Source organism: Heterocephalus glaber, unplaced genomic scaffold (assembly GCF_053883595.1).
Source record: "Heterocephalus glaber isolate CG9 unplaced genomic scaffold, H.glaber_assembly_v1.0 deba00001610, whole genome shotgun sequence".
In the NCBI taxonomy this organism is placed as follows: domain Eukaryota; kingdom Metazoa; phylum Chordata; class Mammalia; order Rodentia; family Bathyergidae; genus Heterocephalus; species Heterocephalus glaber.
Window position 1 is genome coordinate 24,581,718 of NW_028258381.1, and position 22,384 is coordinate 24,604,101.

General features: G+C 41.5%; 1 protein-coding gene across 3 annotated transcripts; it reads right to left on the bottom strand.

The window, feature by feature from the left end:
* Positions 1 to 605: 605 nt before the first annotated feature.
* Positions 606 to 22,384, bottom strand: Zkscan1 (zinc finger with KRAB and SCAN domains 1). 3 transcript variants are annotated; one of them, XR_015445269.1, is made up of 7 exons: positions 22,204 to 22,384; positions 13,526 to 14,036; positions 13,073 to 13,226; positions 9,963 to 10,054; positions 9,551 to 9,677; positions 5,137 to 7,441; positions 606 to 5,051 (listed from the first exon to the last, which is right to left on the bottom strand). XR_015445269.1 is itself a non-coding variant. In XM_004840231.3 (6 exons), the coding sequence occupies exons 2-6, from the start codon at positions 13,946 to 13,948 to the stop codon at positions 6,546 to 6,548; spliced, it is 1,692 nt and encodes a 563-aa protein (XP_004840288.3). In that variant the 5' UTR covers positions 13,949 to 14,036; positions 22,204 to 22,384; the 3' UTR covers positions 606 to 6,545. The 3 variants fall into 3 exon arrangements, 2 of the variants coding, with proteins under 2 accessions (XP_004840288.3, XP_087051922.1); XM_004840231.3 differs by having other exon boundaries at positions 606 to 7,441; XM_087195796.1 differs by having other exon boundaries at positions 606 to 7,441; positions 21,831 to 22,346.

Here is a 22,384-nt window from a genome sequence, read left to right on the forward strand (position 1 = left end):
TCACTGTTTGCTTGAGCTCCTGTGAGCAGCTGTGGCCAGTGCCTCCAGCTACACTTCATGGCTTGTGTGTGTGCAGGTCCAGAATGGCAAGGAAGTCACTGCTCAATGGAGCAACCCTTGAATAAATGCTCCGCACTTCAGTTCCCAGAGCAAACATTTTATCATGGGAGGGACTGGGCCTCAGTTGTCTACAAGTGACCAAGTTGAATGACACATTGGCTTCTTCCTGATCTCCTCCTGTCCTAAGGTACTGGACAAGATGGGGGTGAGTTCCCCTGACACCTGGTTGTGAAGTTACCTAGGCAAAAACCAGAACTTTCCTCTCTCTCCAATGTGCTTTTATTTCACCTTCTTGAAACAAGGCAGCAGGAATATTCCAATCTTAAGGGTACTGAAACCAAAGCCGAGAGGAAACCAGAGCACTGTGACCTGTATTCAAAGTTTAGAAATGTGAATAAATCCATTATTTAAATAAGACAAATACAATTGATTTGTGTGAGAATTTTGTGTGTTGCAGCTCATTTTTAACTGAGGTTATACTACTTTCTTTTCTCAAAAACCTGTGCATTTATGTAACTAAGGATGACAAAAATCAAACACAACTGTTGCCACTTAGAGATGATAATTTATTGTTTTATCATGACCCAGAAGAGAAACAACATAGAGAATATTACAACCTCCGCAACTTCCTTCCCCAACTTCACTATTCTGTCATTTGTCAGACATCATGGGCTTCCTAAAATGGACCGACTATAAATTTTATTTTGCTGCCTAAAAATAAACACTTTGTGTCTAAGATTTCAATATTTACTGAAAACTTTCCTAGAAATGTAAATGATTTTAAATTCAATTTAGAGATCATTTATTGAACACCTACAAAGCATCTGGACTCTATTTAGAGTAGTAAAATGAAAAGCCCAGTTTTTAACAGCAATAACTTAATTGTGCGGGTATACAAAGACAAGTTTCTTCTTTTGGCCTAATTTAACCGAAAAGAAGCTGGGAAGTGACAAAAACAGGACAGGTTGTTTTAGCTAGTCTAAAAAATGAACAAGACAATGCCTGAGTTAGCTCTCTATAGATTTAGGCTTATCATGTAGACCTGGTTGTAATAATCTATATTTAACTAAAAGTTTAATAAAAATACATATGCTCATCTTAAAATAATTACTGATTTTGTGTGCACAACCTACCCCTTATCCCTACACTCATGTATTTTGAGGACGATTTTTTGCATAATCACAATCTGCTTCCTCCTGCCCCACCCCCCTCATATATGTGATCAAATAAGAACCCCTGCTACCAGCAGAAGCATCTCTAAGCCTAACATGCTTTGTCTCTGCTAGGGCGGACTAGAAACTTCAAGCAGCAGCTGAATGCTGTTACTCGGCTGAGGTGAAGAGGAAGCCAAGGGAGCTCTAAGCCAGCACATCCTTAAATTTCTCTTTTCTCCCTCCTCTAGTCTCACTGTGCTTCCTCAGGCAACAGTATGGTGGGTATGTGGGTGTTAGAACTCTTCCCTTCTCCCTGTGGCACCAGATAGGAGACAACTTGAAGCTGACTCAAGGTAACTGCGGCTGCCTGGTCCCATTCCTGGACCAAGGGAACCTAAAACCCAAATATGAAACTGGAACAAAACCCAAGTTTCAGTACCGCCTCTTTCACTCACTCACACAGATCTCATTCTTGGTCTCTTCAAGCACTGAGCCTCACCGCTTAATGAGTGCTTGCTGAAGGGAGAAATTTTAAGGACCAATTAACTTTCTGATTGATGTGTAATTTGAAGTGAGTCATGATTCTTTTAGTAAATGGAGACAGGAGACTAAGATTAAAAACAAGTGTTAAAGTCAGAGCAGACCGTGGTTTAGAAATCACCTAATGCCTTTCTCCTTTCCACTGTTTCGGGTAACAGAGAAAGACATGAGATTGGTGTCACCCACTCGTCAACAGAACCAGACAGTATGAAATTAAGTTCTTATGTTAGGACATTCTGTTTATGGGATGTCAAAAGTATTTCCCCAACTTTTGTTTGACCTGCAGAACTGGAGATGGCTTACCTCCTTATAACTTCAAGTTTGTTTTACAAAGCTTTGAAAAGGAAAACAGATAATTTCATTTTCAGATATAATAAAAAATTAATCTAGATAGCAAAATAAGTAACTGCTTTTAAATGTACAGTAGTGTTTCTAAATCAAAACCTAAATCTACATTAGGAAAACTTTTTAAACAATAATGCTTTTTATTAAATTCTCCAGTAGTAGCTGAAATAAAAATCTACCCTAACCCCTATGAAATGATCTATTTATACCACTCAGTTTGCTTTTCTGATTTTATATTTCACTTACTCTGCAGACCTTCATTTGGTTTCCCTAATGGAAGCCCCAGCCCCCTCAAATAATTCTGAGATTGCTCAGAGAGGGATGCACAAAAACAGGGCTCCTCTGGCAAGTGTTACTGCCACTGATTACATTTCAATACTGCCGCTACACTTCACACCATCAGTCTCCCATGAGGATGGCAGGATGAACCTGGTGAGTTGGCTTCAGATAAGTAGATCGGCATGCCTATCTGGAATACAGGTGGCCCAGCATTACACTTTAGGATTGCAAAAAAATCTTCCACAGCTATGACTCTTCACAAACACTCTCTCCTAATAATCATCCACTGGGAAAGAACGCAGGAGCAGGGAAGGTACACAAGAGCACAGCCACAATTTTGGAAGAAGCTTCTCCAGCCTCATCAGACAACTCTCTTGCAGTATCACATTGGATGTGTCCAGCTCTCTATCCTGGGAAACAGCCCATCTTGGCGTTTTCCTATCCTGTCTTACAAGCATAAAGATTAAGAGTCAGCAGGGGAGCAGGACGATGGCTGACATAATCTGGTCAGGTCAGGTGGTCCCACTGGGCATCCCAGTGCACCTCCAACTCTCCATTCCTGGAGAGGACCCTCTTCCCCTGGCAAGCCCAGAGAATCCACTCATTCCTTTGGCTCTCAATGGTGACCTGGCAGCTCAGAGGTCAACTTCCAGGGATTGAAGAGAAAACTCTCAAGGAGCAGCTGATGTTTATGGAAGCTGTTCTGTTTTAGTGCTCTGTTAACATGTCTCCACAAATTTATTGATCTCTCAATTCAAGAAGCACCAAACTAATGAATGTTTTTTTTCCTTCTGATTTTTCCCCTCAGTTCTGTGAACTTTTTGTTTATCACCACATCACTATCTTCGCTATTCACTCCAAAACTTCACTCTTTTGAAGTGATGTGTTCTGTCAAACAGATTAAAATAAAATACATAATCTGTTTTCAGGGAATATACAGAATAATGGGTTTTGAAGGTACAAAACACACCAACGTTATGGTCATACAAAATATATAGAGGTACCCAACATTAACAGTTTTTGTATTAAGTTGTACATTTTGCTATTTCTTTAGCATTTCCCTACATTGTTTTCTTCTGTGGATCCTTTGGAGCTAGGACTGAGCTTCCTCTGCAGTGTTTCTGAAATTCACCAATGACTGGAACATACTGAGGGAATTCACTTCTGTCTAAAGCAATGAGTGTTATACATGAAAGTTTTCTTCACATATAATATTAATACACTTTATTTACAGTGTAAGCTTTCTGATGCTAAGGGCTGAGATGTGATTAAAGGCTTTGCCATATTTATCACATTCAAGAGGTTCTTTTCTGGAATAAATTCTCTGATGTGAACTGTTCCACATATCAAACACATCAATCTCTACACACATTTAGCAGTTTCACTTTTATGCCTTTAGTATTAAGTGCTGTACACACCAACATATCTCACACATCTATATTCTCACATTTAGCCTTGCCTGCCAGGCTGGATTAGAAATAAGTACCTTATGGCCTGAAGAATTTTATTTCTCTTCCTGGCAAGGTTAAGGTATATTTTTAAAAACACTCCAAAAAGTTCCATTAGGTCAACTAGCATGCTAATTTAAACTACAGAGTACTTAAACTGTTAACAGACTTAAGCCAGCCACAACTTTTGAATGACTATCTCGTTGCCGGTGTTTTTGACCACGGCCCAGTGACACTCAGCATTGAGCACTGGATGCATCAATGCAATGCAAATGCTTTTAATAACTAGTTGTAGCCTGTTTTCCTCAGAAAACACATCTTCAAATACCTGCCTCCAGCAGTAGATTTGCTGAAGATCTGAAGCAACCCCAGTGGCTATCCAACAAAGTCAGTTAGATGTCCCAGTAAAATGGTAACCTAATGTCACGGCACAGGTCATATTTAATTTCATTTAAAAACAAACCCTAAAAATGACAGCATGTAGTTGTGCCTTTTAAAAAGAAAGCCAGTGTGGAACTGACTTAAGTCCTTTCCTTTTTAGGAACAAAGTCAGAGTTTGGATGAGTGCCCAGAGCTGTATACTTCACCTTTACATGTTTTTTTAGTGGGCAAAGATCTTCTCAAAAGTATCAGCAATTTTCAAAGCAACTGTCACTGTGGCTCATTCAGGAAAATTCTTAAAGCATTTCTACCTCCATTTCACTATAGAAAGTTAATTAGGTATACTTTTCTGGAGTATTTCTTTTCTCTTAAGTTGGATGGATAGAAATATTCTGGTAGCTGGCTAACCTGCGATGTGGCTTTTCCAGGAAAAATGGAAGAAACTACCATAGGGGAAGTTGTGGTTGGTCCAAGGAATGAGGCCAGAGAATGACTGCTGTGTAGGATTCTAGTTTGGTCTGGAGCTGGGGCCTCATGAGCGATGACGTCTCATGGACTTTGTCAGTCAGAATGACTGATGAATGATGGTTTTAGTTCTGTTTCTTGAGAGAAAATCTCAAACTGTATGTGGGGTATTCCCATTACATGGCGGTCACACTGACAGTGTTCAGGTTTGCGTCAGACTAGGCTTTTGAAGAGCTGACCACAGCAATCTGAATGCGCTCATGAACACAGCCATCTCCACCCCAAGTCCTTGATACCTACAGAGCTTGAGACACTTGGTTGTCTCCAGTATGTGTGAAATAGTCATCTTCACCAGCTTCTGCGGGGCACCTGCATTCTCCTGCACAGATGATGGGAGAGATTAGAGTTACATAACCTCACCTTGGTCTTGAGCAAAGAAAAACAGAAAAACACTGTGCACTTACTGTGATACAATCAAACACACTGGTGAACTTCTCAGAGCAACATCATCCCTACAATTTTCCTTTTCCTGAAAAGCAGTAAAAATCATCTCTTTTGCATTACATTACTGGTACCTAAGTTACAAATGATTCAGGAAGTGCCCACATCATCACACTTGAGCAGGTGACTAAAACAAAGTCTGGCTAATATCTTTGCAATGGAAAGATGTCCAAAAATAACCTTAGTCAGTGTTCATACCTTCCTTAAGATGATGATAATGGCGTCATTTCTGACAGTGTTATGTTTATTCCTCATCCATGTTTAGAAAAATCTATGCAAGTGGCTAACCAGTTCCTTTTATTTATATTTAGGATACAAATAGCATTAAGCCCCAGAGGTTTTAGCATACCTCCTCTTACTGGCTTTGAAGGTCCTCTTTCAAAGTTGGGCTGGGCTACTATATTTCAGGAACTCATGATTCACAAGGCTTTCTCATAAATATTAAAGTCCTATTAGCAGTCAGTCATAAGGGGTGGCTCTTACATGTTCAGCACTACGTACAGTGCTGTGCTGTAGAACATAAACTACCTTCCCTTGACAACAGAAACACCTCTTTTCTTTGGGGGGGGATGATAAAAAATTTCATACACAAAACAATGAAAGATTAAAAGACAGTATACAATCAAGTGCTAATTTGTGGAGAAATGCCTTTAGGAGCGCTAGAGTGCTTCAGGAACTTCAAGAAGGGGGAGAAGAGTTTTGACTTGTTGCTATTTCAGTAGAACTGATCTCAGTGATGAGGCTAGAACCATCTACATTTGCTGAAGTCCTTTGGAACTGTAGCCTGGTGCACATACCCTCTCTTTCGGGAAGAGATAGAAATCTTTGGTTTGATACTGATCAGTACAGTCCTAGATTTCTATAGCTTTGGTAGGCTACCAGTGATCAGATACACATAACTTATGGGATATGTAACTAGCTGGTGCAGCACGTCCCAGGTTAGTTTTGAACTGTCCTTCTTTTTCAAGAAATAAACAAGATGCTGGCTTGTTTGCAGGAAGTGGCTTCTTAACCTCAAGCGTCACATTCACAGAGCAATCTTGATTTTTCAATTACATGCCATGATTGCTGTGAGTCCAATAGTGCCTTAAAAGTATCCTCATGACTGAAAAGCTTGATATTTTACTGTGTGTGTGCTTTTATCTTGTGTGGAGTATCACGTGGATTATTTCTATGACCATTTTTTCCCTGCAGGGGCAGCATGGAAGAATTACATGCCCAAGGGCAGAACACTGCTGATATAACTCTAAGGATCCTTGAGTATGACTTTAAAAAAATCTGTTGAGGCCTTTTTTTTCCCCTCCATGGGCACACATCTCTGAAATAATTTTAGAAACAAAAGGGGGAAATGGCTTGATGACAAATTCTTGTTTTACACACAACCTTTCAGGAATGCTCCGAATGCATCCAGGGAGGTGGGGCTGTATTCTGAGGCTCGCTCTCTGGCATGGATTCTGTGATGCAGTGTGAGGGTTGAGCTCCGGGTGAAGGCTTTGCCGCACTTAGTGCACTTGTAAGGTTTCTCTCGAGTGTGAATCCTCCGATGCAAAATAAGGTATGAGTTTCGGTTGAAAGCTTTTCCACATTCGCTACATTCATAGGGCTTCTCCCCCGTGTGGATTCGCTGATGCTTGGTGAGGTCTGAGCTCTGGCTGAAGGCCTTCCCGCACTCATTACATTCATAGGGCTTCTCTCCAGAGTGGATGCGCTGGTGCAGGATGAGATTTGAGCTGTGACTGAAGGCTTTGCCACATTCGTTACATTCATGAGGCTTCTCCCCTGTGTGGATTCGCTGATGCAGGACAAGGTTTGAGTTGAGACTGAAGGCTTTCCCACACTCACTACATTCATAGGGCTTTTCTCCAGTGTGGATTATTTTATGGCGGATAAGGCTTGAGCTTCTTGTGAAGCATTTTCCACATTCATCACACTTGTGAGACTTTGCTCCTGTTGGAACCTCTTCAGGGGTATTGTTAAAGTTTGAACTCAGACTGAAGCTTCTTCCCAACCCTTTGCCCTTCTCCCTTGGAGCTCTCTCTCCTGTAGTAGGTTTTTTCTCCTTGGCTGTAGCTGGCCCTGACTCTCTCTTCTCTTTTCCAGTTTTCTCTTCGGGGTTTCTCTGTTGCCTTTCTACTACTCTGCCTGGCTGTTCCCGTTTCTCTCCCAAATCCTTCTGGCATCTTCCCGCCGTCTCCCCATGGGACCCTGAGTCCTCTGTGTCTTCACCCTTTGAGGTTGACTCCTTGTTCTCACTCCTGTTTTCACGACCTGACATAATAAACAGAGAATACAAATAGCAACTTTTCCTTTTGCAAATATAGGTTAATACAGTGACACTATTTTCCAGGAGAGTCTGTATGCTTGCAAAATAACTTCATAGTATTAACTGAAGATAAAAGAGGAGCACAACAAAGGAAAATTGAGAAAATAGGGAACAGAGTTGGAAAGTGAGAGGGCAGGCAGAGTGTGGAAAAGAGGAAACAACAAGAGGGTGTGTGGAGAGAGGATGTAAGTAAGCAGGCATGGTGGAGAATGACAGGAGGGAAGAGACTAGTTAAGGAAGGGGTTTAAGGGATGTCAGAGGTCCTAATTCTGTTATTTGATCACCCAATAATTAATTTAAAAGAGTGTATATTTAAAAAGACATGTTCTGTTTCCAGCAAGTATTTATAAGCTTTTAAAAAAGAGAACAGACAATAGACAGGTCCTTGCTAGAAAATGGTTAGTGGTACTAGAAAGACAGGAATATAGTTTCAGAAAGAAAAGCAAATACTCCTCCATTCTATTGATATTTTATCAACAAGGTGATGGTTAACAGGCAAAACAACCAGCTCTGAGCCAGGTAGGTTACAGGGACCTTCAGATAAAGGAAATAATTTCCCTCCACCAGCCACATAATAAAGCCCTCCACCAACCAAGAGGAGAATTCTCGGAACATAACAGAAAAGAAACTCAAAACCACTTTGGAGACAGCCCACAAAGGAGATAAGAGAACAACGTTTACAAGTACAGAGCTAATCCCTTCATTTAGCACTACATTAAAATACTGGAGTTTAGTTTTTATTATACACTGCTATATTCTGTGTGTCACTTTAAAGTGAAGACTGAAAACTGTTATATTTGAAAATTGACTGAAGACTGAAAATTGACATATACAATTTATTTATATTTGTCTATGAAAAAAACCTGAAGTATCTCTGTTCTGTTATTTCTTTGGCCTTAAGAAATCTTTCCAAGAGGGCCTGCATGATCCTAACAGGTCTCTGAATGTAATGACTTGAGGGGTTGAAAAATATACAACCCCCAACTAGTGATGAAATCACAATACTAAACCAGTTATGAGAAAGAGAAAACTGGTCCACTTGATTTGATTTCTAAGCCAAGGCTCTTGACTGTTAGCACAGTTCCCAGTCTGTTTCTAATTTTTTGTTGTTGTTATCAGCTCATAAAGGTTAGTTCTTTGGCTTAATTTCTATCTAGCAGTATAAAGAGCAACTCCTATGAACCATATATGTATGGTTCCAAACAAACTTGAATTTCTGAAGTAATATTCTCTTTGCTCACTCACTCTTTGAGCACCTTCCACTGCCCTCCCCAGGTGCACAGTTCTCCCCTGTGGACTTCCCTGTCACTGTATGTATCTTCAGGCTTCTTGGCAGCACTGTCTCCTAGGAGTTAGGATCTAACAGAGACCAACACAAATTGTCGCCAGCTGGGTCATCTTGCCTTACCTGGCTGATGCCTCTTGTACTTCTTTATTCTTACTACACACTCAAGACCCAGAGCTCTTTGTGAAGATCACTGTTAGTTTTGTGAACTGGGAACCTGATCCTAAGGGAGGTCCAGGTACAAGTTCATGGGGTCACACAAGGCAGTCTGCGCAGGGCTGACAGGGGATGGAAGAAGTCAGACACCCACAGAAGGATGCTTGGTAGGCTTAGGAATTTGGCACCTGGGCCACAGGCTGGGATTAGACAGATGGTCAGTTCGCCTGGACATCTCTACTAGGAAAAAGATTTTTTCCTGACAAAGATTTTCACCCACATGAAACATGGCATGAGTATCGAAGCCAAATCCTCCCAGGTAACTAAGCAATTGAAGAGGTGACACTCAGAGCACAACAATTTATTTCTGATTTCAAAGAGTAAAAACTACCTCTACCTAGAAGTAGAGAAAACAAAACAAAACACCCCACAACAACAACAACGAAAACCTTATCAGAAATCAGGGAGTCCCAGTTCATTGAACATAAATGTTCTCCCTCTCTGTTGTGAAGAAAGGGGTTCAGTAGCCTTTAAATCCTTATCAATTGAATACATCAGAGATCCCACTGCTAACAGGCAAAATAATCAGACAAGAATCCTGTGTCCATCTTACCCTGGGAAAACATGTTCCCATAATTCTCCTGCCTGCTGTCCCTATTGAGATTCCTCCGAGCCAGGTTCTGACATCCCCATTCCTCCAGGATGAGGGACACGGCCATGTCCTCGATCTTCACCATTGCCTGAAATAACAGGAGAGTCCCCACACTCAGTTCCCCTAAAACTCAGGGACAGTCCCATTGCCCAAACCTGGAGTCAGGGACAGCGTTGCCTGCACAGCTGCAGGATGCTGGGGAAGATGTGACCAAGCCTGGGGGACTGAGGGGTCAGTGTAGAAAGATCATTGGGGAGGGAATGGGCCTCTATGGGTGGGGCACCAAGAGTGAGTGGACTGGTGGATGCTTCAGCAGGAGCTCCAGGAGGAGGCAGACCTGGGGACTCAGGAGGGCACAGGGTGTACAGCTCACCTGGGAATCTGCGGTCAGTAGGGCAGATGCCATCGCCTGGTCTCTGGGATTCCCCTCATGAGGAGGGGCAGGAACGTGGGTGGCAGGGACAGCTGATGGAGGAGAAAGGAGCTGTGAGTAAATCGGGTCTGCTCTGAGCGTCCCTCAAAGATGGGCCCAGGGTACTCTTTCCTGCACTGGCTCGTTCACTGTTCCATGTTTAACTACCGGGGAGAGAGCTCCAGAGGACACAGACAAGAGACAGCAGGACCTCTACTCTTTTCCTAAGATCTCTACTCTTAAGCAAGAGTCACAAGGAGCCAAAAATGGTCCTTAAAATCATGAGGTCCAACCCTTTTACTTCATAAAAGGGGACCTTGTGGGCCTGAGAAGCTAAATGGACTTGTCTAATGTCACTTAGGAATGGCAGAGCCAGGTCTAGAACCCAGGTCCTCATTCTCAGCAACAGAATGGGCAACATGAGCCCATACTTCTGCCTCATATGTTTCTCCAGCTTAAGGATAGTACAAGGATATTAGAACTCATCTTTGCTTACACTTGTGAAAAATGCAGCACAGCTTTACAATGTTTTACATGAAACCCAGAAAGGCAGGATAGGAAGGTGATCTTCTTACCTCTAAGTATTTGCCATTTGGGAGTGGGGGGGTTAATTACTGAGGATTGAACCCAGGGCCTCCTCACTAAGTTACATTCCCAGCCCTTTATTAGTTGGTAAATTGCCCAGGCTGGGCTCAAACTTGTAATCCTCTTGCTTCAGTCTCCCAGAGTGCTAGAATAACATGCCTGGCTAGTTTTTGGCATTTTTATTTCTCTACTTTTCTCCCTCTCACTTGGCCATAATAAGCAGTTTTCTGATAAAATGTATACATGATCGAAATGTTGATGAAACATTTACAAATGTACAGAGGTATGGGTTGACATACAAGACATCCATAACATATCATAGGATCGCATCAACTGCAGTATGTAAGAAGAATTGAAAAAATTTTTAATCTGCAAAATTAAAATTAACACTCGTCTTCTCTTCCCTTGCCAAAGACCATTAGATTTGGAAGTGTTATAGTAAACAGATGATGGTACAGAGTGCAAAGGTATTAAGAGAAATGAATTTGAAACTCAATTATAAAACTTGTTGCTATTTTCACATGTACAATAAGATGGGCTAGGCTATCATGCCTCTTTAGCACAGCCCACTCTCCACTTTAGAGCTGTGATGGCGAACCTTTTAGAGATAAGTGCACAAACTGTAACCCCAAACCCACTTATTCACTGCAAAGTGCCAACACTGCAATTAAATGTGAATACTGAGGTTTTAGTTTAGAAAAAACAATTCATACATTAACATCTTTTGTATTAAAAGACAAACAACACATGTGCCATAGGTCTGGCACCAAGGCTTTTGGGTGTCATTTTTTTCTCTCCCATTTTACTTGTCCCTAGCTTGCTGGGCAGAGTCTATTGTTTTTGTCCTTACCCTTCTGTCTTCCCTATCTTTAATAAATGTGAAACTTTGCTATTGTTAGAAAAAAAAGATGGGCTGAAACAAAATGCACAAAAAGATCAAGTATCTAGCGCTTAAACCTGAGAGTCAGGAAACACTGGAAAATGAACAAGACAAAGAATAAATTGAGAACAAATGTACACGCCTCAATTCATTCAAGGATTTACTAAGTAAAAACTCTAAGCACAGGGTCTCTAAAACGATTTATCTGGCAAACTAAAGCTCTACTCTGGGGCACAGATCATGAACACACTATTTCTGTTTTTTAGGTACCGGGGATGGAACTTGAGTCCTTGCTCTTGCAAGGCAGGTGGTGGAACCACTGAGCTAAATCCCGGGCCCTAACATCCCATTTCTTAATGTCATCCTCTGTGACTTGTGCTTGTAGATCACAGAGAAACCTTATAAGCCCCAAAAGGACATCAAAGTAGCGTCTTAGCACTGTCCTGTCAATGTGTGGGCTGGCATGGATGTCTCCAGCGTGTACCTCTAGGTTGTCCTCCAGGATGCACAGGAGAGAGAATACTCCCATAAGTGCTATGATCTAATATTCCTAACTTAAATGTTACTGCAAATAAACCTGCTGGTAAAGGAACCTGCCTTGATCAACTCTTTTTTTTGGTACTGGGGATCGAACTCGGGTCCTTGCGCTTGCGCACCAGGCGGCGAAACCACTGAGCTAAATCCCCGGCCCTTGATCAACTCTTTTTGAACAACTATATTTTCTTTTTCTTTTTCTTTTTTGAGACAGGGTCTCGCTATGTGGTCCAGGCTGGCCTTGAACTTGTGGCAATCCTTTGCTTTAGCCTCCCAAGTGCTGGGATTACAAGCCTGCACCACCACGCCTGGCTGAACAACTGGATTTTCAAAATTTCATAGTTTTTACTGACATTCTACATACCCACTTTCACAAAAATATGTATTTCCCCAAACTGATGAAATGGATTTTTATTTATATGCCCCAAATTGGTATTTTTCTCATTTCCTCAACAAAAAAGCACCCCCCCCCCCAAAAAAACTATTTTGCATTCCTTTACACAAAAATTTTTGACAATAACCTAGAAAAGAGTAATACTAAATAGTATTTTTATACATTTTAAATAAAATGAGAATCTTTAGAAAAGATTTATGGTCCTTTTTTTTTTTATTTTATTTTATTTTTTGGCACCAGGGATTGAACTCAGGACCTTGTGCCTGCCAGGCAGGCATGGTGCCACTGAGCTAAATCCCCAGCCCCTACAGTGCTTTTAAAGGTAACTTTTTTTTTTTTAACTTTGACATACTACAGTGTTTCAAAACCCAGGCTGCAAGTATCCTCTGCTCTCCACACCCTCCTGTCAGAAATCTACTAAACATCTGAAACACTAACAGTTCAATAAATAATGTCTATCAAGTTCATTAGTCACACTTCACTTACCTCCTTAGTAAGGTATTACCATTTAACTCCTGAGATTGGGCTGTTACATTCACCTAATATTAATAGTAATGACCGTTATGCATAATAACAAAAACAAGCATGCTTTTTTATCTCAGGCACTGAGCAACACGGAGAGAGCATTCCCACCCTGGATAATTCACTTCTTTTCCCCACGTGAAGCCTGCTTCTTACCTCGGGACCGCAAGAGGCGGGGTTTCCGAGATGAATGCTTGAAATGTGACTGGGTGGCCTCGTGATGGAGGTCAAAGCTTGAAGACTCCTGAACTGGATCCAGAGGTACCATTCCCCTGGCGAGCATCTCAGGCCCATGAACTTGACCTGGGACCTGAGGACAATCAGGCTAGGTTTGTAGATAAATCATTTTAAAAACAGGAATTAAAATATTAAAAGATTTGCCAGCGGACGGAGGAGGTCAGGACCCTTTTTTGGGGGGGTGAGTTGGGGGGTTCCTGGGGATTGAACCTGAGGCCTTGTAAATAAATGCTAAGTCTACACCGTGGTGACCACAACCCCACCCCCCAGAACAGGCAGAAAAACCACAAGGATTCCTAATACTAGCTCTAAATCAGTGATTTTTCTCCTGTCCCCAAAGTCTGTGCCTTCTCACATGTAAACTCTTTTTACCTGCTGTCCCGACAGATCAAGCTCCAAGTCTTCCAGGAGGGTCACAGCCTCCTCTCCGCTATCGGGCCGGTACTCCTGTAGCCAGACTTGGAGCTCCTTGGGCAGAATGGAAAGGAACTGCTCCAGCACCAGCAGCTCCAGGATCTGCTCCTTGGTGTTTACTTCTGGTCTTAGCCACTGATGACAAAGTTCCTTTAGCCGACTCAGTGCCTCTCGAGGCCCAAAAGTGTTCTGGTAACAGAAGTGCCTGAAACGCTGGCGGAATATCTCTGGGTCGGGAGGCGGTGTCTCCTGCAGGCTAGAATCTTGCCCCCACATGTGGTCTTCCTCATCCTCCTCTTCTACCTTCACTATTACGATGCCGTCCTTCTCCTGTGTGGCCTGGGGGGACAGACCCGTGGCTTCCCTTGACTCAGCAGTCATCCTTTAGGCTCAGGGAACTGGCGTGATACAAATGGGGTCTGTGCTGGCCTTTCTGGCTAGACGTTTTACACCTGTTTCCGTACTATTCCTGAAGTAGTAAAACAAATTATTAGTACCTTTACAAAAAGTGACTGGTGCTGCTAGTGCTACACATCAAGGCACTAAAAGCACCTTGGAATAAAACAAGCAGAGCTCCAGTGTATCCCTTGGCACTTCCTGCATGAAGGTCTGCAAACAGAAACCTCAAACAGGTAACCTCCATCCTCAGGGTGTTTGCCGGGAGCCAGAGCAACCTGCTTCCAGGTGGACAGCAGGTTACAAGGTGATGCACAGTACTTACACTGCTCAGCCCAGCGAGAGCTTGAATATTTGCAGGGCGCCAGACGGCAGGCCAAGCGCAGTACATGCAATCTTCTTTTGTGCCCAAACAGCCCCAGCAGGTAGGCAGAACTGTCAGCGCCACTTTAGACATGATGTAACAGAGCTGTGGATGGCTTCGGCAATTCATTCAGTAGCAGATGACTAAGAAGTCAACACTGAAGACAAATTTTAAGCCCCAGGACGTGCTAATGTATCATTTACCTAGTTTTCTTATTTTTATAGGTGTCTTGGGCAGTCTGAAGAGGTGTTTTTCAAAGTACAAGATGACCCTCCAGGGATAATGAAAGAATATATCTCAAATGTCTGTGTTTTATTTATTTATTTATTTATTTATTTATTTATTTATTTATTTATTTTGGTACCGGGGATCAAACTCAGGTCCTCGCGCTTGCGCAGCAGGCAGCGAAACCACTGAGGTAGATCCCCGGCCCTAATGTCTGTGTGTTAAAGTGAGAGAGGGCCGGGGATTTAGCTCAGTGGTTCCGCCGCCTGCCTTGCAAGCGTAAGGTCCTGAGTTCCATCCCCGGTACCAAAAAAAAAACAAGAAAAAAAAAGTGAGAGAAATTAAGCCGTATCTAACCTACAAATCGAGACTAACACCCTCACCTGGTCCACATCCTGAACTCTCACCCGTCATGTAGGGTATCCGCAGAGGGAAGCACGCAAGCACCCACCACCCCCATGTTTACATCCAAATGCTAAGATGTGTACCCTGGCTTAGCTGTGCCCAGTTATGGGAAACAGTGGATTATTTTGTCTAGCTTTACCTAAACTCACCTTCTCAAAAGAGGCCAGCAGCTTTAAAGACTCTTTCAGAGACAATCAGAGGAAATACTGACGATGTAAATACAAGTGGACACCAACGAAGAGGCAGAGCTGAAGCTTCTACTGAGAACAAGGTCTTAGCCAGATTAGGAGGTCAAAACCAATGTCCCTCTACAAACAAAGTCACCAGTGAGTGAGAAAGCAGCTGGCTTCAAAAAAACAAAAACTGAAGAAAGAGCAATTACAACTGACATAAGAAATATTTCCATCATTATGTACTTCTCACTGCCAAAAATACCATGTCCTTTGGAAAAAACCCTTACATGTATATTCTTTAAAAACCTGCAACTACTTTCTGTCCTTTTTTGTCTGGAGACAGGGTCTCACTATGTAGCCTAGGCTGGCCTTGAACTCATGGCAACCTTCTTGCCTCAGCCTCCCAAGTGTTGGGATTATAGGCATGCACCACCACGCCTAGCTGCAACTACTTTCTAACATTTACAAATCTTCCAAACAAATAACTCTAGAACTTAAGCCTGTTAAAAAAAAAGCAACTGTCTCATTAGTTTGTAAGAGCTGGTGATTCAAATTCATAAAAAATAAAAATGTACTCTGAATTTCAGTGATAAATATTGAGCATGGAAAGTGGTTCACTGGTTACTAAACTGAACTAACAACACGATTATAACATTTGAATTTAAAAATCTTTGTGAAGCACCCTTTTTACCTTTCCAACTATTACAACTAAGCATCGAGTTGATGTTTTAGAAACAAACCACTCAATTCTTCTATCAGAGTGAATTAAATAATTTTAAACTAGCAAAGCATTTTTATTTTTATTTTTTGCAGTGCTGGGGAGCAAACCCAGGGCTTTGTACATGCCAGGCAAGCGCTCTGCCACTCAGTGACATTCCTATCCTCTAGCGAAGTATTTTTAATTGCATGGCTCTTCCTAAGAAAAATTAATAATTTTGATGGAAAAGGGATCATGAACATTAAATACAAAATATTTTACAGTAATTTAATTGTACAATTTAATACTATATATTTTATTGTATTATACAAAATACTGGTAGAATAAATAGTACATGTGTGTAATTTTTATACAAAGTTGTTTTTTACTTATAGGATAGGCAGTAGAACTCTCTATCTGCTGTTCCCATTTTCTGTTATTTTGGATACCTGCAGTCAACTGTGGCCTGAAAATACTAAATGGAAAATTCCAGGAAAAATTTATGAAGCTGTTTGTTTTTTTGAGATAGTATCTTGCTATGTGGTCCAGGCTGGCCTTGAATTCAATATGTAGCCCAGCATGGATTCAAACACAATCCTCCTGTCCTAGCTATCTGAGTGCTGGGATTACAGACAAGTACCACTTCACCCAGTTCCTCATTAAGTTCTAAATAACTCTGATTACAGTACATTATAACTGTTCTATTTTATTTTTAATTAATGTTAATCTCTTATTGTGCCTAATTTATAAGGTGAACTTTATCATCAATTATGTATATGTAACAACAAAAGAAATATAGGGGATAGTTCTGTCTGTGGTTTCAGGCATCTATGGAATGTCCCAAAACAGATCCCTTAAGAATAAGGGGTGGGGACTACTGTATGTAAGCTTTTATTCGCAAAGGTTATTATTATTTTAATCTGAAATTTATTACAGGATTACTGTTTCTACCTCATTTTTGTATCATTAATGAAAAAGAAATTCTTATTAAAAATAATGGGCTATAATAAAAATAATGAACACTACAATAAAAAAGAACTTTCCTCATAAAGGAAAGCTTGGAATTAAGTCATTCCTCCACAGATTTAAAAATGGTAAATGTTCTACTGCAAATCACCTTCATGTAGGCAAATGGATGTACCTTGAGACCATAATGTTAAGTGAAATAAATCAGACACACAAGCTTAAATATTGCATGGTTTCTTTTATATGAGAAACCCAAACTATAAATAAAGCACAAAATAAAAGATAATAGAAAACAGAGAGACAGATCTTTTGCAAATGGGAAGAGACATAGGAAGAGGAGAGGGAAGAAGGGGACATACAAAGAATTAAGATGTGTTATGAACAAGTACCAACTCCCCACAATGAATACACTCATTATGTAACGCAAACATGCTCCTAAAAAAACCAACACTACCCCTTCTCATAGATTCTTCCAGACTTGTTCTGTAACCCACCTTCCTTGCTGGGGTAAATATAGTTGGTTTCAACTTCAGATCAGTTTTACCTCTAAAGCCCTTACAACTATAATTATTCGATTTCCTAAACATTTTCTGTGTATCTACACTCTGCAAGGTGTTCTGTAAGCCTGATGAGAACAGAATGCTGATAAACATGAGCTTGACTTTTATGCAAATAATTACAGTACAAAGCAGAATATTCCAAGGAGGTTTCAACACAAGTGCTGGAGAACCCTGAGAAGTGACTGGTGAGTGAACAAGAAGGGACCTGGGACACTCAGGACCAGGCAGGAACTGGAATGGCCCATGATCATGCCTTCAGTTAGCTTTTCCCTTACAAGTCTTAGCGTCTTCCTCAATTCATTCTGAAATTCAGAAACTTTTTTTTTTTTTTGCTCTACCTCTCACAATTACTTTCTACCACCCTAATTCAGGTTCTCCACTTCTTAACAGGATTAGGGCCAGAGTCCCACATGGCTTCTCTAGCTCCAATTTCTCCATTCTAATACCAAAACATACCAAGGTCAGCACAGTATTGCCTATTTGCTTGTGGTTGGTCATTCCCTCCTTCCCCTCAATTACTGTAAGCGAATGCCTGGTATCTACCAATTCAATGTTGAAGAGGTTTCACGTTCATAGCATACTCCTTCTCTTCAGTCTTAATCTCACCCATATTTCAGTCTACTTAGGCCATCAATGTTCCCAAACACGGACCATGACCTTTTACCTTCACTCCTTTGCAGGAAGCATCTCCCACTGTAACAATTCTATTGGTTAAATTTCTACTCACCCTTCAAGATTCGTGAATCTCCCCTGAAATCCCAAATTAAATAAGGTACTTTCCTCCTTTGAACACTCCTTAGTACTTTGTTTCTATTTTATGGCATTTATAGTCTCAATATTTGCATTGTAGTTCCTGTCTTCCAACCTCCCAAGGACAAGTACTCATGTTTCTTTGTACTTATCTCCTAGAGAACCTCGCTATTTAACTGTTAATGTGCAGATGAAAAGAACTACCTGAACTATTCCAGATTCCACCCCCCCTTACTGCCTATACTGTGGCAATAAATATTACAGATATTCCTCTAATTTCTTAATTGCTCAGGCTGAACACCTTATCTTCTTGGATTCCTTCCTCCTTACATATATTCGGTCTCCAAGCACCAGGGAGAAATAATTCTTTGTTCGTACCTATTATTTGGTCTAATCTCATCAAGTCCTGCTTCCTTTTTGGTTCCAGGCCTTCATTTGCTCCCTTCCTCCAATTCATCTGGTACCTTACTTTCCTTAAAACTCCACAGCCTCAAAGTGAGTATGCTCCAGCACCTGTTTCCAATTTCCCCTCAACCTCCATTTCCCATTCATCTTCTCACTCCATGAACCCTCCCTATCAAGCAAAAATAAGTCTAATCAGAATCTCCTGAAGATGCCTTGTATTTTTTTAAGTAGCATTTTATTTATTTATTTGGTACCAGGGATCGAACGAAGCACCTTGCACTTGCAAGGCAGGTGCGGTATCACTGAGCTAAATCCCCGGCCTGCCCTGTATTTTTTTTTTTTTTTTGATACCAGGGATCAAACTCCGGTCCTTCTGCTTGCGAGGCATGCTGTGGAACCACTGAGCTAAATCCCCGGCCCTGCCTTGTATTTTTGATAGCCATACTTTCCTCAATGCCTGAGATTTCCTCTCAAGTCCTGTGTCTTTTCAAATCCTACTTATCCTTCAAAGCTAAGCTAAAGACACTTCCCTCAAATCAATGTTCAAGAACACTATGGTAGGTATAACAGAGCCAACATTTGTTAGGTGTTTTCTAGGTACTAGGCTTACATTAAGGATTTCACTTGACCACACAACAATCTTAGGTGATAGCTACAATTACCATCTCACTTTATAATGATAAATTGAGGTTTACTAACATTAAATAACTCACCTGAGGTCACAGAGCAAGTAAATAGTCAGGATTTGAAATTAAGTCTGTGACTCCTCCAAGCAAGCTCTTACACCATTATATATACGAGGTAAAGAAGAGATTCTGGGTACAATTCTTTCTAAAATGAAGGGGACTAAGCATGATTACTCAGGAATGGACCTCATCTACCACCCACTGTGTTCACCCATGGCACTGTGTGACCAAAGGCATTCCTGGGAAAGGGAGTCACAGGAGACCCAAGTGGAAACTGTCTACAACCTAACCAGGTGGGACTTTTAAACAGTGAAACTGAGAACTAGTGTGGTGGCCAGCCCAGTCATGAGAAATCTCTGCTTTTGTGCAAGTTTTATATTCTACCAGCTATGGGACAGGACACTCCTGGGGTCAGTGGACATCAACATAAAGAGACTCTGAGGAAAAAATGAGACCACAGGAACAGAGACAAGGGTATTGTACAACATTCCCTCTGTCCCTAATTGGGACAGGTCCTCTTCTCTGACCTCAGCATTTCCCTGCTCCTACTCTGAGCCAAAGTCTCAACAACAGTAGAAAGGCTGGGTTTTATTTCAGGGTCCCTAGATGATTTGAATATACAATCTTCTCTTTTGTCTCGAAAGGCCCTAATTCTGTACCAAACATTTGCCATGTAATTTCTTAAGCTGGTTCTCTGTAATTTGATTTTTCTTGCCTTCTCCCTCAACTAGACTATTGTTAAGGGTATGCTTCAGTATGCTTAGGCCACTTACCAAGATTCCTTACAAGCATTAGTTTTTTTTTTAAAAAAGTACTTGACTAAATTTACAATGGTACTATTTTTTCCCATTTATTTTGCGTTCCATCTTGCCCTCAAATTTGTTCTAAGGGATACTTGGAATAGTTTCCTTTAGCATTAAAGCTGTTCCACTACGTACTAGTTGTTGACCTTAGGCAAGTTAACTTCTCTATGCCATCAATTTCCTCATTTGTATAAAGGGAATGCAAAAACAGTATTTGCCCCATAGAGTTGTTGTAAGGATTGAGTTAACATATATATAAAGCACTTAAAACAGTGTCTGCCATCTAGTAGGTGCTGGAGAAGTTTCAATTTTTAAAATAAACTAGCGATCTAACTATATTCTTTCAGTACACATCAAAGATTAACAGTGGAAGAAATCCCTAATAGTGAAAGTAGCATAGGCTGGAACAGTGAATTGTAATCTCCCACAAATAAATTACACATTCCTACGTGAATTATTTAACTTGTCTGTCAATCAGGATCTTTATCAAATAGAGGAAGACCAAGGATGGAAAAACACAAATAAAAAACTACTTTTGGGGTCTCTTCAAAATGAACATACCATCCACTTGAGCAGCAAACAGTTCATACCAAGGATGAAAATAAACGATTTTTTTGTCGTACAAGCTCAGTTTACTTCAAAGGTTTTCTTGATGGCCCAGTATCTTTTTCAGGGCATAGTCTTGATAGTTTAAATAAATTGCTGCTCCACCTCCATGTTTTTAAAAATAAAAAAGTTATACTTAAAACACAGCTAGCTACCTGAAGAATATCACTACCACAGAATGAAAAGGTTATTGCCATTATTAATCTATTTGTATTAAGATACAATATAACACACTGGAAAAAATGTTTACGTGCTTCAACCAATTAGAGAATCAGCAAAAGGTGATGGTATTAAGTAGTTGGCTGCCCTGTTCATATATTAAGATTGCTAAAAATTGACTGAAATAATAAACAAGAATTTTTATTTGTCTAGTAATTCAGGGAGGATACAAATCTGGAGAAACATTCTAGGGCAAACCTTACGGTTCCTTATCTAGTAAGATTATTTTCCTCATTCGGCCCGCATATATAGTAACAGTGCTTTGCTGATGTGGTTACAATGAATTTTCCACAATTCAACAAGTATTTATTGACCGCCTCCAATCTGCCTAGCACTGGCCAATGCTTTCTTTGGTCCCAGGCCATATAACAGCCACTCTCTATAATAAAAGTATCTTTTTGTGTACTGGAGGCACTGCAGGAAAGGGAGGGGGTAGTGTCAGGATCAACTGTAGCTGATTTTTTTCAATTATGTTGACCAAATCAAATCATTTCAAAGTTGAAAGGGCCTTCTGAGGAAATGTTACTTTTATAGATGACAAAATTAAGAGTTGCTGTCTTATCTGAGGTTACTTTGCTAATCCGTCTCTTAATGGTCACGCCAAGTTAAGCAAGGTGGAATGAAAAAAATCCAACTAATCTCCCGGACAGCTTATTTTTATTTTTATTGGTCCCGGAGATCGAACTCGGGACCTTGTGCTTGGCAAGGCAGGAGGCAGAACCACTGAGCTAAATCCCCGGCCCTTGGACGGCTTATTTTTAAAAGCTTTCAAAACCTTCTATAAAACTAAGAGAGGAGTGCCTATAAACTCTACCAGATCTTTAGGCACTATGACAAGGCTTCAAATTCTCTCTAGTCATAGATCAGTGTTGGAGGGAGGAAAAGCTAGTGATCTGGAACAGGCGGATTTGACACCCCAAAACGTGTCCATCTCTCGCCTTCCGCATTTTTAACCTAGAGCTTATCAAGGACCGGGAGAGGGGGGAGCGGATAAAAAACACCTCTCACCGGAATCAAAGCAAATGGCGACGACGGGAGAGCAGAAAAAGCAGACAAGGGTCAGTTCGCTAGCGACCCCATTCTCAGCAACGTCAAATGACGACAACACTGCAGGTGATGAAGCCGGAAGGGGCAGCAAACGGTTTCTCCCCACCTCTTCGAGCACCGGGGGTCCACTGAGACCCTCGCCTCCTCCCCGCCTGGACCCGGGGATAGGCGTGAGGAGGGTTCTCCCCGGGAGACACTACTGCCAGGCCTTGGGGTAGGGAAGGGCAAGGACTCTCTTCGCACTCCGCCGGGGCCGCAGCTGCAGAGCCCACCCTCACACACACCCCTGCGGCCGGCCCGCCCGCCCTTCCCTGAGGCCAGCCCCAAGTCTCACCGTGAGCCCCGGGAGCGGCCTGGGGATGCTGGGCGAGAAAAGGGAGCTGACTCTAGGGCTCAGGCCGGCCGAAGGGCACCGCAGTCGGACCTAGGCCAACCCGACGCCTCGACACAGACACAATGAGTCACAAAGGCCGGAAATATGTCAGCACCTCGCCTTCCGGGACCGCGCTGCGCTT